This window comes from Mytilus californianus, unplaced genomic scaffold (genome assembly GCF_021869535.1).
Source record: "Mytilus californianus isolate M0D057914Y unplaced genomic scaffold, xbMytCali1.0.p SCAF_3, whole genome shotgun sequence".
NCBI classification, from domain to species: Eukaryota; Metazoa; Mollusca; class Bivalvia; order Mytilida; family Mytilidae; genus Mytilus; species Mytilus californianus.
Genome location: NW_026262679.1, coordinates 98,489,051 through 98,506,702, shown reverse-complemented (window position 1 = coordinate 98,506,702; position 17,652 = coordinate 98,489,051). Strand labels below are relative to the sequence as shown.

The 17,652-nt window shown below is 33.1% G+C and overlaps 1 protein-coding gene across 1 annotated transcript; it reads right to left on the bottom strand.

The window, feature by feature from the left end:
- Positions 1-2,710: 2,710 nt before the first annotated feature.
- On the bottom strand, positions 2,711-10,610 carry LOC127735507 (uncharacterized). The gene is made up of 10 exons (XM_052245692.1): positions 10,339-10,610; positions 9,670-9,813; positions 9,280-9,391; positions 7,822-7,964; positions 7,277-7,474; positions 6,623-6,787; positions 5,874-6,003; positions 4,259-4,416; positions 3,671-3,782; positions 2,711-3,395 (listed from the first exon to the last, which is right to left on the bottom strand). The coding sequence occupies exons 1-10, from the start codon at positions 10,561-10,563 to the stop codon at positions 3,289-3,291; spliced, it is 1,494 nt and encodes a 497-aa protein (XP_052101652.1). The 5' UTR covers positions 10,564-10,610; the 3' UTR covers positions 2,711-3,288.
- Between the last annotated feature and the right edge of the window lie 7,042 nt (positions 10,611-17,652).

Genomic DNA, 17,652 nt, shown 5'->3' with positions numbered 1-17,652 from the left:
TCGATACCTGTATCTTGACATTGCACAAGGTTAATGTTTTTCTCTGACTGGTAATGACGTCTTTACATTAAATCCATTGGATGTTGGATGAGTACTGATTGACATTTAAGTCTTAGGTGCATGATTTTTCTATTAGTTTTTATTGGCTTTGAACTAGCTGTCAGTAACTGCGAGTACTCTCAGATCTGTACTTTGTGGCTCTTTTGTTGTGGGGATGTATAAATACCCTGCAACGTCCAGTCTGTGTTTTTGTTTGATGTTTTTCTGCTTTGTATCGATCTGATGAGTTCAGCCCTTTTCCATGAATTTTTACAGTTTGTTCTTATGTTGTACTGTTACACCGCTGTCCCAGGCGCCAGCAAACTAGTTTAACCCCGCCACATTCTATATGTGCCTGTACCAAGTCATGAACCTGTAATTCGGTGGTTGTTGTTTGTTGCTGTATATCATATTTGTTTTTCGTTTATTGTTTTGTACATAAATCAGGCCAGGCCGTTAGTTTTCTCGTTTGAATTGTTTTACATTTGTCATTTGGGGGCATTTTATAGCTGACAATGTAGTATTGGTTTTGTTCATTGTTAAAGTTCGCACGGTGACCTATAGTTGTTTACTTTTATGTCATTTGGTCTCTGGTGGAGAGTTGTCTCATTGGCAATTATACCACATCTTCATATCTTTATATTCATAGTATCATGACTTATACTCATAGATTAAATAATCAAAAAGAGATTAAAAGTAAAAATTAATGAGACAGCATCTCAACAAAAGAACAAGAAAACGGACATTAGGATATGCAGGAACAAAACTAGAAAATTTGAAAGCGGGAAGTTATAGAAGTTTCCACTGGGGAAAAGGGGGTCCAGCAAAATTTTCGTAGACTTGTGTATTTAGAAAAAACGAAGAAAAGATGGGTTCCAATCCCAGACCATCCCTTTCTGTATCCGCCAATACGTGTTCTGGTAATTTGGATAATAACAAACGTACAAGTAATTTAAGATATAAAATGTAATCTGTAGTGCATCTAAATTGTAGCTGGTCGGTATAAATTCGGTTTCCAAATATTAATTGGCCTGCGAGATTTTATTTGTATTGGGACGATGCAAAGAGCAATCGGGAGGTTTGAATTTTAAATACCCGAGGGTAAAGGTAAAATGTATTTGTTATTTGTTTTATACATTTATTCTTATCCAAAGTATTTCCTTCCTTCTTTCGATTAAAAAAGGTGGATCTTACAAACATGACAGTGGCTATTTTGCCGGCTCCGGCAAAATAGTGAATTTTATAGAGTTTTGCTATTTTGCCGGTCTTATTTCAGATTTTTTTCTGACGAAATTACCGTCAACTAAATGAAATGCATTTTTCATTGACGTTCGAAAATGGAAGACTACTCTTCGTTGTCAAAAAGCTTGACATAAACGCTATGTTCGACTCATATATATGAAGAGATAAAGCAGGTTTTGGAGCTCTTTGGCAAGGACAACTATGTGCAACTGTGGAAACGTGATTCAAGGACTATAAAATTTATGAAAACTATAGCACCAAACAAAACCTTTGATAACGATCTAGTCTATTGTGCAATAAAGTACTGCTGTGTTCATAGCACAAAGACCACAAATCCTAATCCACTGGTTAGTCAAGTTGTTTCATCATTACATACACCAGATTTTCGTTTTTATCTTGCAGCTAAATAATTTTACGAATGGCGGTACGCATTCGAAATGTCAAGCAGCACAGAAACTAACATTATCAAAACTTGCGATTGTCCGTCATTCAATATCTTTCACTCGATTTAAACCAAACTTGGTATACACTTCGCACCAACAAGTGCGTTCTGATGTAATTCATAATATTACAAACCTAAAATTACAAATAAAACTTAATTGTGCTATTCTCGTATATAAACAAATCATAAACAAACTATTATAAAAGCCCTATTCAGCAAGTGTTATGTGAAGTTCATGTTTGCAGTGGCAGCATTTTTCTTGTGCAAGACTAAAAAATGCACCAAAAAGCAAGGCACAGCATGGTTTTGTAACACTTGTAAAGCATTTTGAAGTTGTTGAGTTTTACTTTTAACTTCAAAACTTATGGAATATTAGTTTTATTATAATTTTTAATTAGAATAACAATTTGTATATGCATGCTTTGCTTAAATATTATATTTTTACAAAAGATTTTTTTTGTATGTAAAGTAACTTTTAATTTCAAAACTTATGGGATATTTTTTATTAGAATATCAATTTTAGTATGCATGTTTTGTGCTTAGGTATACTTTTTTTTAAAGAAGACATATTTTTTAGAGATTTCTTATTAACATGTTAAAATGTATGTCTACATTTCTTTGTATTCGTAATTAATATACTGAAAAATCTAAATTAAGACCGGCAAAATAGCAAAACTCTTTATAAATTGCTATTTTACCGGCTCCGGCCAAAAAGCGCTAAGGAGGCTATTTTGCCGGAGCTGGTAAATAGCACATAAGAGGCTATTTTACCGGAGCCGGCAAAATAGCCACTGCCTACAAATATGGATACCCATAGCGTAATAAAGTATCCTGGTAGTTCAAGAATTTATTTGTCGTATCTCAACAATAATTGTACAGAAAATTTGTTAGCAAGGTATTTTTTCTGACGGCAATAGCAAATGCTTCTGACACAACTTCATAAGTCCATGAGAAAAATTGCAGATGTCAACTTAATAAATGACTAAGTTATATTTCTTTCTTTATTTATTTATTAAGAACAAAATTAGAAGAAACAAAATATTAAATGAAAACATCTCTCTCTCTCTCTCTCATTGCACCCTCTTCCATGAAAATACATTCTAATTCTATGTTCCAATCCCAGACCAACCCTTTCTGTATCCGCCAATGCACATTCTGATCACCATACGGCTCTCTCTCTCTCTCTCTCTCTCTCTTTGCACCCTCTTCCATGAAAATGTATGCTTTGTTGTATTATGTGACAAATCGATATTGACGTATGCATGATAGTCTTTTTCCTGTTAGCTGATAGCACATATCTTGAGGGCTTCAAAGGACCATGCTTGTTTATGCTTGTTTATGCTTGTTTATGCTTGTTTATGCTTGTTATTAAGGACATTGACCCCGCCATGCCTTACACGTGCTTGTTATGAAGGACAATGACCCCGCCATGCATTATACATGCTTGTTATGAAGGACACTGACCCCGCCATGCATTACACATGCTTGTTATGAAGACTGTCCTCAAACTAGAATATCCTCTTTACTTATAACAGTTTTAGTGCATTTATGACATACTGCATTGTTCACATAACATTACATCCACGTCGTTTGGGATGTCGATCACCCCTAAATAAGCTGCATGTAATTATTGTCGAATTTATGTCGATTGATGTCGAAGACGAAGAAGGAACTGAAAAAAAGGATATTGAATACATTAGTGAAGTTTGATAAACTGATCCCTCTGTGTGGATTTATAAATCTTGTGATGTAAACACTGACCTATAATCAAAATTTCAGGTATTTTTTGGCGAATTTAAATATATACTATTAGATGTGATAAATTTTTAGTATAATTAAATACAAATATTAAGACAAGGCAAATTTTATGCAAAAGCTGAAACTGACCAAGTAAGGCTTGCCATCATTGATATGATTTGATGTTTATATTGAAAATAATTTGCTTACTTTGTGTTGGATTGTTGTATTGTTTCCATTTGTCAGTTTCAGAGCTGTAACTATACTGTGGTGTTTTAGTATGGTCATGTTTAAAGTTCCACCAATCAAATTTGTATTTTTTCTGAAAAGTACAAAAAAAGGTAAAAATTATTTTTCAAACAGATTGTCATTACGCTACTTCGCCTACTCTTTCAAAGAGATTGCCAAAACGCAGCGGTACTACGCCGACTCTTTCGAACAGATTTTCATTACGCAGCAGTACTTCGCCGACTCTTTCAAATACTCCTGTCAACAAAGTTTGATTTATTTATTAAAAAAAAAACCCAGCTGACACGAAACTTTGTAAGGAAAGCTAGTCAGTTACCAAGAGTTACAAAATTTGCTTCTAGTTTGTATAAAACAAAAACATTAAACATGCAGGACCTGTAATGCTCAGTGGATGAATGGACAGAGGGTACATTTCTGATTTCCTTTATTTCACAGTCCCCTCCTCTCCCCCTCCCACTTTCTTATCCGCCTTCTCCCCCCCCCCCCCCCCCCCCGTTTCTCCCGATCTTCAGTTACAGCATCCGTCCCTCATTTAAAAAATAATTTTACCAGGTAACTGGGAGTGTCCTTCGTTTTTCTTTCTTTTGATGGTTTCGTATTTTCCAGTTGTTTCATGAGATCTTTGGTTTCTTCCGTTAGTTTACCTTCTAGTTTTAATTCTTCAGTGAATGCTTCTAACTGTTCCTGGTTCGACTCCTTGTAACACACTGTAAAGGAAAGATCACCCATAAAAAAATCAGTATTTCGACGTTTTTTATTCTAAGGGAACTACCATTGATATTCGGGGGGAGGGGGAGGGGGGGGTAGCAGGATTATTTTTCGGATTGTCTTTTTATTTTCATCTGTTGCTTCGCATGATAATTCAGTATTTTCTGCATTTTGTGTTGCAGAGATATTTCTTTTCATCCTGTCTTATGCAAGGTATTCATTTTCAGCTCTTACATGGCCAGAATATTCATATTCAAAATCCTCCCAAGAAAATCAAATGGTCGTTCCAAACGGTTGGTTGACCGTATACTTTTTGTTCCCTTTTTCTTCAAGACTTAACCTAACAGTCTTGACACTTTTATTTAATTAACTTCGTTGCGTGAACTTGAAAATTCATTTGCCTGGATAGGATTCCAACTTTATTGTTATAGTAAACGAATATTGTTGTTATATTTGCGTTACTTTCGAATAAATTTTCTACAACAAATAAGGGTTGCAATTCTTATTAGCAACAGCTCCCAGACAGGCTGATATCGGGATACAACCAAATAAGACAAGGAGAATGACGAGCAAAGTAATTTACTACAATTAACAACACAAATAACTCACCACATCTTACCATATATAGTTGATTTAGGTTCTTGTTTTTACTACGAATTTGTACAAATCTAGTATATTTTAAGCATAACTTTGAAATTAATACAGAGCTTACAGAGATTTTTTTTATTTTAGCGACGACAATGGAGATTTCTACTTTATTCAAAACTTTTACAAGTTATTATATAAATACTTATTTCAACTACAAAAGTCAAAAATTAAAAGTCTGAGATAAGTGAACTTCAAATAGGTAATTAAAAAAGAATTCGCTATATAAAAAGAAACTGAAAATAAAAAGTTATTTTCGGAGTTTTGGGGTAAAAAGATTCACAGGACACAAATTTGGCAACATTTTAAATTGTTTTTGTATAAAAATTTGTTTGAGATGTCAGTAATTAAAATCAAAAAATTTTCATTTTCACAGTTATGGTGTTTAGGACTTCAGAAACGTTGTATCAAAATTTTGGCTCATTTCAATCACTTTTGAAATAGTTATATGCAAGAGAAATTTTGACCCCAAAGAAATTAATGGTGGTGGTGCGTTTCTTTTGTTGTTGAGTATACAATGATTTACATATTTAAAAACACAAATAATTTTAATAGTCATATACTTGTTTTATATATATAAACAAGTAATCTCACTGTATATAAATTTCAAATGTACAGTTATATATAAGTCACAGTCAGACCAGAGCCACGTTCAATATAATAGTGATATATCCATAATCCCCTACCCTAGTATGCATGTGCATGTTAATATTCGTCCATAAAGGCTTTATATCTACACAATTCAATTGCATTATATATGGATGTGAATAAAATAATATTGCAATGTATAATAATTTGTACGGTTATATACCTCCCAAAAACATTTCTGTAATTAAACTAAAGTTAGCTAATCTAAGAAGACATCCACCGGTACGGTCTGCTAACTCTTCATAAAACTTCTTGGCGTTTCCTTCTGCACTATTGCAAAATACACCATAAACCTAAGGAGATATGCATAATAAGTATTAAAGTAGTTTTATTATTTCAGCTTTTTCAGTCGCTTAAACATACTTTTACTAAAAATTGAAGACGAGTTTTCGGGAAAAATCTACTTCAATGCTATTTTTCTGGTTCTTCAATCTGTACATTTTAATTGCTATTTGATCCTTTTCTTTCAGTCATCTTTATCTCAAGAAATAAGAAAATTGATTTCACATTTTAGCTCATTGGGCAGAATGCCATTTTGAGCTTTTGCTATTACTTCATGTCCGTCTCAGAAACTTATGAACCAATCAAACAAAACTTCACATCCTTAGGGTATCAGGATTCAATTTCGTAAATTTTATACCGGTACATAAGATGCCGCCTTTATTAAAAATAAAACATTGGGGGAAAGTGCATGTAATTTTCTTATATCTTAAAAACACGTGTATATGATCAGACGACTCCTTAAAAAAGTTTTTTCCTGAAAGTTCAATTTTTATAGAAGTATTTTCCCTACTTGTCGCTGGCATCGCCAACCTCTGCAACCGGTCGTGTTGCATCTCGTTATCATCGTCATTCCAGTAGCCAGTCACCCGGTTACTTCGAAGACAAGAGTATAGTATATAATTAGCATACCTTAACTCCCATCCCTTTTAAGACGTCTAATTCTGTGTGCCAGTTGATTTTCTGGTCTGTATAAGATGGTGGATGTGGCTCATGGTCTCCAATAACAACCAAAGCCTTCGCAGAATCTTCTGTCCAGTCCAGTTGTTGAGCTTTATGTAATGCCCACTCATAACACTGAAAAAGAAATACAATGAACTTGATATATTGGCTTAACAATTCATCCATCTTAACTGCTTGTTATAAATTATAAATTGGTGTGTTTTATGGTTTTGTTTTGTTTTGTTTTTTGTTTTGTTTCTTGAGGGGTGTAATGACAGTTGGTAAGGTTATCCTAATTTTTTGTTTTATTATGACTTTTTGACCAGAAAATTTTTAATTGAACTTGTGATCGAGACAATATGCAAGTTTTTTTTTTAAATAATCAAGAGTTGCAACCAACTCGCATGTGTGAATTAAAAAAAAAACAGATATTTTGCAAAGACAATGTAAGTCAAAATGTAAGTTGTCTTCACATACTTGTCCTTATTCTTTGTTGGATAGCTGTCTCATCATCAATCGTACCACCTCACCTTATTAAAATTGTGTAAAATAATCTCGATGTCACTGTTAATTTGACTTTAACGCTCAAAGCGAAATAACTCATTTTTAAAACCACATATGTACCTCTGGTGCATCCCCTCCACTAGTTGATGGGGTACTAGAAGCAAAATCTACCAGCTGTTGAACGTCTGCTGTTAGGTCCTGAATCTTGATGACGTAGTTATCATAATCAAAATAATCACCGTGAGCCATAATTCCAATTTTTATATTTGGTATGTCTCTTAAAAGTCGTTGACAAGTTTCTTTTAATTTTGTCCTCACCTACAATCCGAATATTTTATGAGTTACAAGGAGAAAGAAATAATTTTAAAAAATACGAAATTATTTTATTTGGAGAGATGTAAAAAAATATTTTTTGAAAAAAAAAAAAAAAATCTTTACATTTTTTTTTTTTATAAAAATGAAAATTTGAATTGAAATATCTGACGCTGAAATTTTTGACTTTTTAACGCAACAATAAATAGAAATCTTTTAAGTCTGCAGAAATACCACCGTTTGGTATATCAACGTTAGCATAAGTAAAAAGAAATTATTTACAGTAATAATTTTATTCGTCAAATGAATAAACAAAAACAATACATCATTTAAATTTGAGTAGCCTTACTTACACTCCCAAGATATTGACTCATACTGCCAGTTGTGTCAAAGGAGAACACTACTTCAACATTCTTTCCGTTCGTCTCGAAACTTGAGAGGACGGCATCTTTCAGTTCATCGTCAATAGCTTTATGATCTGTATATTGAGCTGGGTCTGAAATAAATATTTCAAACAATAGAATAAAAGGGAAACGGGAATTTTGCTTCAAAAGTTCAGAGTTATTTTGTAACACTGTTTTAACTGTGGTTTAAAAAGAACATACACCAACCAACAGCACTTTCAAAAATAATGTGCCGTCTTTTTTTTTCTTATGTAAATTATTGGTAATGCTGTTGGTAACTGTACTGGACAGGTTTTCACGCGATTTAAATTTTGAGACATATGGTCTAGATTGGCAAAGGGGGTTAACTGCAATAACCCCCAACACATTGTGTGGCTGTTCAAAGTTTGGTTTTGTGAAGTTCAGATTAAACATATTTTATTTACTCAAAGTAAAATGGATTGGACGCAAGTAAACCGTACTTATGAAGTCCGCTCCAAATTACAATATATAGCAACACAATGTTAATATTAGCATGTAATATTTCAAAATAAACAAGACTTTTAGTTACGAGTCTATGTTTTCTGAAGTCGAGTGTTGGTAGTAAATGTGATCTATTAAACTGTCCAACAATTTGTTGTAAATTTGAATGTTCATACCGATCGAATATTTAACTTTTTACAGAATTTGATAATAAATTTCGTGCACAATATGTCGAAATCTAATCACCTCGTGTCTGGAAACCTAAAACACGGAGCAGGACCTGTTTATCCTTCCGGAGCACCTGAGATCACCCCCGGTTTTTGGTAGGGTTCGTTTTGCTCAGTCTTTAGTTTTCTATGTTGTGTTTTGTATACTGTTGTTTGTCCTCTGGTAGTTTTTTCGTTTTTTGGTTTGGCGTTGTAAGTTTGTTTTCGACTTATGAGTTCGAATGTCCCTTTTGGTATCTTCGCTAATCTTTTGGAAAAGTATGTAAATAAAACATTTACGTTTATAACAGTCAACTGTGAATCATTGTCGAGGTTGGTGACTTCCGGACAGGCAACAGAAAACGCATTCTCCTCCTTTAATCTAGACAGGGTTTTGAGGTAAAGCACGAGGTAAGTGTAATACAAATCCGTCCAGAAAAAGCACTTCACTCTATAATACCGGTATAATACATAAAAACCCGACAGGTACAAGAAAAACGATAATTTATAACACTGTATGCTCACAGTTACTGAAAGCAAGCTCGTAGTACTTTTAAAATATGTCGAAAAAATCCCCCACCCCCCCCCCCCCCCCCACCCCTAAAAAAAAGCACTTTTTTATTCTCGTTTCAAATCAAAAAGGCTATTAAATCTTTCTCAACTGCCTCGGTTATCACCTTACTGGACTCGCCACAGTGTTGGGGTTAACTTAAAAAGAGTTACAAAAAATAATTCCTACCAGCTTCTGTTCTGTCGCAGAAAGTCACTTCTATAACACTTTCCTCTCTAATACTAGTTTCATAAAGTGGTGTGTTACATGGACGATAAAACGTTCCTGAGCTTTTGAATGACTGAAGAGAATAATTAAAGTTTAGTAGATTTTAATGATCACAACTTAATGGAATGCATTATTTGAGTATATATTTATTATAGTATATTGTTGAAAAGGATCAACTAGTAATGCTTCTATCAATGAAAAAGTCAATTAATTCTGATTATATTAATAAGACATTTTAAAGTAAAAATCAAAAACTTAAATATTTGTATAGACGTGCTAAATTTTTCTATTTTCCCCCTTAAACTTTTTCCTTTCATTCTCTAAATGAAAATAAATGAATGCAACACTTACTTTCACTGTTTTTGGACAAACAACCTCTAGGCGTTCAACAGCAGATTTTAAATCATCTAATGTACTAATGTTCTGTATATCTATAGGAGCTGAACCTCCCCCAACTACTTTAGCATAAACTTTGATATCTCTTGGAATTACGAACTGTGAATGAAATAAAAGCATATATTCGAAGAAAACTAAAAGTATATGTTGTAACATAGTCGGCGAAAGAGGTAGAGCCAATTTTTCTATAAATGTTTCACTCGCAGGGTCAAATATAAAATTATTCAAGAGTCCGAAATGTAAAATTAAACCCGTTTTTCAATAAGTTACACATAACGGAGAGTTTTCAAATTATGTAAAATTAACCAAGAGTTCGAAATGTAAAATTAAACCAGTTTTCAATAAGTTACACATATCGGAGGGTTTTCAAATTAAAAAAGAAACTATTTTTTTCTAAAATTAAAAGTAGTTTATGTATGATACCCCTCCATTCTTATAGATGTATAAACTACTTTTGTTGTAAAATCGAATAAAATAAGATCCAAAACACATTAAATAATTATATTTATAAAACACAAATAATACATATATAATATTTTTGTGCTTAAATTTAGAAAGGAAATCCATTCCCCAAGCGCCTGTGGAAAAAATATACAAAACAAATAAGTCAGTTAAAATATTTACCTCTGCTTTTAATATAGTTTCTGGACGAATTCCGAGAAATCCGATTGTTTTAGATTTATCGAGGAATTTTCCTTGGTACTTCACTCTTACTCTCCCGCAGAGAATGTTTTCTTCTTTTGCAATATGCTCATTAATTCTTTTTACTTGTTCATTGGGTAATAATTTCAAAACTGAAGTACGACCTGTCGGTAATTTCACATAAACATCAACTGACGGAGTTGCCATTTTTTCAATAATGTTGTTTAACCATGTTTATCATGTTTATATAGCGACTGAAAGGTATTGTCCAATGAAATATCCTACATTAAAATCTTAAAATATCGTGTTCTATTTTTAGACTATACATGTTAAGATTGTGTTGGTAATACCATCATTACAGAATACGTTGATTGATAAAAGATGGAATATAGACACAGGCACTTGTTTCTATGAGGGTGGTAAAGGGGGTTACTGAACACGGAAACACGTGAAATAAAAATCGCAAAAACGTTGCACGAAAAATAATAAAATGCTCCGCTGGGGCGCAGCTTGATACGACCGCAGAGGTCGAACCCTGAACAGTTGGGGCAAGTATGGACACAACATTCAAGCTTGATACAACACTGAATTTGGATTGTAATTAAATATTTGACACAGCATAGGTTTCTGACACAGAATGAAAGTGGTCTAAGAACTTAAAAAATTTTTAATTTACCTATTCAAACCATATCATTATTATTTGCTTTTATATATAAATCAGAAATAACCAATTTAAAATGGAAAATTTTAAAGAAAAAAAAGGAAAAAAAAATCCCCCCCCCCAAATTTTTTGAACCCCTTTATGATTCATCACCCCCAAACTCAATCCCAGCCTTCCTTTTGTGGTATGGTACCTTGCAGTACAATTTCAGAGAGATCCATACACTTGAGCACAAGTTATTGTCTGGAAACTAGAAAAATGCCTGTTTTTTGGCCCCAAATTCCTAAACGTTTAGGGCAATTACCCCCAAACTCAAACCCAGCTTTCCCTTTGTGATATGGAACCTTGTAGTACAATTTCCATAAAGATCCATACACTTACACACAAGTTATTGTCCTGAAACTAGAAAAATGCTTGTTTTTTTTTGCCCTTTTATGGCCCCTAATTACTAAAATTTTGAGGGAATTACCCCAAAAATCAATCCCAGCCTTCCCTTTGTGGTATGGTACCTTGCAGTACAATTTCAGAGAGATCCATACACTTGAACACAAGTTATTGTCTGGAAACTAGAAAAATGCTTATTTTTGGCCCCTTTTTGGCCCCTTATTCCTAAACTTTTTGGGCAATTACCCCCAAACTCAATTCCAGCTTTCCCTTTGTGATATGGAACCTTGTAGTACAATTTCATAAGGATCGATACACTTACACACAAGTTATTGTCATGAAACTAGAAAAATGCTTGTTTTTTGCCCCTTTTTGGCCCCTAATTCCTAAAATGTGGAGGCAATTACCCCCAAAATCAATCCCAGCATTCCCTTTGTGATATGGAACCTTGTGATACAATGTCAGAGAGATCCATAGACTTACACACAAGTTATTGTCATGAAACTAGAAAAATGCTTGTTTTTTGCCCCTTTTTGGCCCCTAATTCCTAAAATTTGGAGGCAATTACCCCCAAAATCAATCCCAGCTATCCCTATGTGATATGGAACCTTGTGGTACAATGTCAGAGAGATCCATACACTTACACACAAGTTATGTCTAGAAGTTTAAAAAATGCTTATTTTTGGCCCCTTTTTGGCCCCTAATTCCTTAACTGTTGGTACCATAACCCCCAGATTCACTCCCCACCTTCCTTTTGTGGTATTGAACCTTATGGTAAAATTTCATTGAGATCCATTCTCTTAAACTAAATTAAGAGTGCGAAAACTAATGTGTCTTCGGACGACGACGACGACGACGACGACGACGCCAACGTCATACCAATATACGACCACAAAAATTTTTTTGCGGTCGTATAAAAATCAGGAAAAACGAAGCACGAGAAATAAAATCGTAAATATTAAGGAAAAAAGTACCAGGAGTTATTACTCGGCCGTTCTTGGAGATCGTGCAGCCATTATACTATTTCTAATAAACAAAAGTATAACGTCGAATCGTTTTCCGCAAAAATTAAAACTTGCAAGAGTAACTGCTATACATAAAGGAGGACCAAAAGATATTAGCTCCAATTATCGTCCAATTTCTATTTTAAATACCATATCTAAAGTTTTTGAGAGACATGTATGTACACAGTTATATGCATTCTTAAATAATAAAAAATTGTTACATATAGCTCAGTCAGGTTTCAGGCAAGGTCATTCATGTCAAACAGCACTGACTAAACTAATTGATGAATGGTTAAAATATTTAGACAATGGAGAAATAGTTGGTACTGTGTTTTTAGATTTCAGTAAGGCTTTTGACCTTATTAACCATGCCATACTTTTAGAAAAGTTAAAATTTTATCATATCGGAGATAATTCGATAGATTGGATAAAATCATATTTGTCTGAGAGACAACAAGAAGTTCAATACGCTAACATTAAATCTGATAAATCGTTTGTAAAATATGGAGTGCCTCAAGGTTCTATTTTAGGTCCTCTGTTATTGTTAATTTATATAAATGATTTACCACTTCATGTTAAACAATCCGACATGGATTTATGTGCTGATGATTCAACATTGCATTTTCATAATAAAAACATTGAAAAAATAAACAGCTTATTGCAAAATGATTTAAATGCTATACAATCTTGGTGTAACAATAACAGTATGAAAATTAATGCACGAAAAACAAAGTGTATGAAATTGGGTTCAAAACAAAAACTTACACAACCATCAGAATTATGTATTACCGTCAATGAAACATGTATTGAAAATGTTCATTCTTTCAAATTACTTGGAATTGACATTGATGAAAATTTAAGCTGGGAGGATCATGTTGATCGTATATGCAAGATTATCTCATCTAAAATATCACTTTTGTTTAAAATTAAAGTATATTTGCCTATACACAAGACAACTATTTTATAATGCATATATTCTACCATATATAGACTATTGTAGTTCAGTTTGGGGAAATTTATTACAAAAAGATTCAGATAGAATCATAAAACTTCAAAAAAGAGTAGCAAGAATTATACTTGAATGCGATATTTCTGTTCCATCTAAATTTATGTTTTCATCTTTAAAATGGCTATCTTTTACAAAAAGAATAAAATACCAACAATCAATTCTAATGTATAAAATTGTAAATGGACTAACACCTGATTACTTAACAATGCTAAATATTAATGATGTGCAACACCACAACTTACGATCTGTCTCTAATAATGATCTATTTGTTCCTAGACCAAATACAAATTTTTATAAAAAATCTTTTCATTATTCTGCAACAAAGGTATGGAATAATTTACCACTCAAAATAAAAAATTGTCGAAATGTGGAATTATTTAAGAAACATTGTTATAATCATTTTCTTGAAAATTCTATGCAAGTCGAATAATTTGTTTTCTTTCTTTTATTGTGAGAATAAGAAAATTTAATCAAAACTTTACCAATTATTGCCATTTATTGCCATTTGTATGTTTGAATGATTGAATTGTGTATATACAAGTAATATATATTGTATTTTAATATATGAATCGAATGTATGAATGTTAACTGTATACATGTATTTTGTTTGAGGGCCTCAATGAAAATTAGACTACTTCTAATTGAGTTACCCTCTTTAAATAAAGAATTTATTATTATTATTATTATTATTATTATTATTAATGGACATGAAGACTTTGTGGTCAACTTTTAGCGTCCGCTACTTGCATCTGATTTGAAAAAAAAATTATTCATAGTAATTTGATGAACTTTATTACATACCAAACATATACACAAGAAATGAAAAAGTAGATGTGTAGCAATATACATCAAGTTCTATTAGATTACACAAGTTTCAGAAGGTATTATACTGAACATACTTATTTTAAATTAGTCCCGATTTACTTTTTAATCAAAATTTTAAAACGGGACAAGCACGAAAAATTAAGAGCACCGACACGAAACACGGAAAATAAATAAGGGGAAACACGAAGTACGCACATCGCACCAAACACGTGAAAACGAGAAATAAAACGTCAAAACACGAAAACACGTAAAATAAAAAGGCCAAAAACGTTGCACGAAAACAACCCTTTAGCACCCTCTTCTATCCATGGGAATATTATCCATATATTCTATTATATATGGATAGTCGACCTTCCCATGGAAAGAAACAAGACGTGCCTGTGAATATAGATCAGTAATATTTGAAGCACAGACAATTATTTAATAATAAAAGGGGCAGCTAGGGTCCATGTACATGTCCATTATAAATAACTTTTGATATTAATTTGTCCGGAGCGATTTCCATGCGAGGGCGGTCAAAACCGGACAACCTCTGAGGGTGGACACTTGCTATATTTTTTTAATTTTGACCTTTCCCATGACACACAGGCACTCGTCTCAGAAAAAATTTCCTATTTACCTTTTTATAGATAACACCTTGTGTACCTTGTGTTATATAAAGGTATACAGGAAAACAATTTTCTGAGAAGAGTGCCTGTGCCATGACACTATTCTGTGAAAATGGTGAACGTTTTCATTAAAGATCCTATGTAATTCAAGATTTACTGGCGTATTTTCGAGCGTACTTTGATAAATAAAAACACTGAAGAATTGAGAACTGAAGTTTTTTTAGGTTGTGTGTGTAATTTATCCTAAATACATTTCCTTGTATGTTATCAATATCGATGTACTCATATGAACATCCGGGCATCTCTTTTCTATTAGATGGGTAATATATGATATTAACCGTTTCTTTAATAATTCAGAGGCGGATTTAGGGAGGGTAGGGTGTCCGGGCCCGCCCCCCCTTTTATGGGAAAACTTTGCTTGATTATTTAGGAAATCACTGAAGCATGACTAAGCGGGCCCCTCTTATGGCAGTCAGTGGGCCCCCCTTATGAAAATTTCTGGATCCGCCACTGTTAAATATCACAAAAAAATACAGGTTAAATTCAAATCTAGTTTAACCCCAGATCCTGTGAGTGAAAAAGGCAGTCGTCTTAATTCACGGATAAATTAAATTATTATCTATATTAGTACATCAAGAAAAGTATTTCCGACTTTATTGATCTTTATTGAATATTTTGATAACTTGAAACGTTTCAAGAACAGATAATGCTAACGAAGGGAAAGGCGATAAGTAAGCACGCGCTACTGCCTGAAGACTTATTTTACATACTTTTGTAAAAAATTGCTTCGGAGGAAATCCTCACTCGAAGCAAATCATGAATTTAGTTTGTACAGGGAAAGTGGAATATAAGCCGACAAGGCATTACTTCTGGCAGAATTAAGGTTAAGAACGCCCTTCTCGTTCAAATTTGGGATAAAATTATACTCAAATATTTTCAAAATCTATGGGAGTTGTAGTTTTTAGCAATCCGTTTTAGCATTTGTGATCTTTGTTTTATATAGTTTTTCCCAATGCATCCTAGAGAATTGTAGAGGATTTAAGAACCCATTCACTTTGATTATGCCTTTATTAAAATTGAAGAACTGAAAAAAATCCTCTCTCCCATAAGTTATATTTAAGTTCTTCTATCGCCAACTATAGTGTGGGTATTAATGAATTTGAGCTAAGATTTAAAAAAAAGTAAACTTTGACAAATAACAAAGCCGGATCATTTTCATAAAGTGTGCATTGATTTTATATTTAGATCTGGAAATAGCCAGATAAAATTCTGTAAATTTGCAGTTGTCTTGTGTAAACCGATTCTTAAAAAAAGGCTTTATGTCTATGTCAAAGGCACAGGCGTTTTGGGAAGGGATCCCCTTTTTTCTAAAAATATTTGTTGGGTGTTTTCTTTATTAAGGGACTGGGCGTTTTCTTTCATTGGGGACAGGGGGAGGAAACAGTGGAATTTCTCTGATTTTTCAAGGTCCCCTTTCCAAAGACATTCAAATGTTAACCCCCCCCCCCCCAAAAAAAAAAAAAACACACACACACATTTCTCGATACTTTTATTCTTTATAACAAAAATACATGCATACACTTTCTATTTATATCATCATTGTTCAATAAAATATTGCATCAGTAGTGGATCTAGAGCTTAAAGTGAGAGAAGTTGTTTGTGACTTCAAGGAACTTTATATGGATATATATAAAAATGAGGAGATGTGGTATAATTGCCAATGAGACAGCTATCCAACAGAGTTAAAATGATGTGGTAGTGAGTAATTATAGACAACCGTACGGCCTTCAACAGGGTTGAAATGAATTGATAGTTAGCAATTATAGGCAACCGTATACTACCTTCAACAATGAGAAAAACTCTTACTGTATAGTCAGCTATAAAAGGGCCGACATGAAAATTGTTAAACAATTCAAACGAGAAAACTAATGGCATAATTTATAACGAAACGATTTACGAAAAACAAGTACATGTATGACAGACCTGAACCAACGACAACCACTGTACTACAGGCTCCTGACTTGGGACAGGCACATACACCTAGTTACTGAAAGCTATTTCACTGCCAATTACAACTAATAAATAAATCATGTTTTCCCAGCCTAAAGTATCAACTAGTACGCACCCAACGGATTTAGTGTAAAGACGTCATAAACAGTGTTACGGCCAGAAATCACCTTTAAATAGTAGCCAACAAAAGACACAAATCACTAATAAGATTTAACAAGATTTATCATACACAAGTTTACAAGAAATATTATACAAAAGGAAATTTTAACTTGACTGTTAAAATATATGTCCGATCCTTTGTCTTTTCTCTATCCGGAATTCTTCTCTTAACTGTACGGAATATGTCCAATCTAGTATGAATCGATGTATTTAACGTAAATAAAAATGTCAATCCAAGAACTTCTGGGAATATAAGTATATTAATGTCTGGTCTGTCCAATTTCGGTTTCGGTATATATAGCTGTCACGGAAATCTCTAGAACACTGTAGAAGGGAAACTCCTAGAAAATTATAGAACGGAAACTTCCAGAATATGATAGAAGTTAAAATTACACATCGAAGATTATGATTATTTAATCGTTCTGGAATCATTATGTAAGTCAAATAGAAAGTTCTAATCATTCCATCAGTATCTATGATTGTTCCAGTTATTTCTAAACTGCACAGTTATAACATTATTTTGTAAACAACTATAAGGCCACACAAACAAATTAGGCCAATATAAATAAACATAATAATTACAATATCATAGCAACAGTCTGAGAAACGCATGACCTTGTGCAATGCCAAAATATA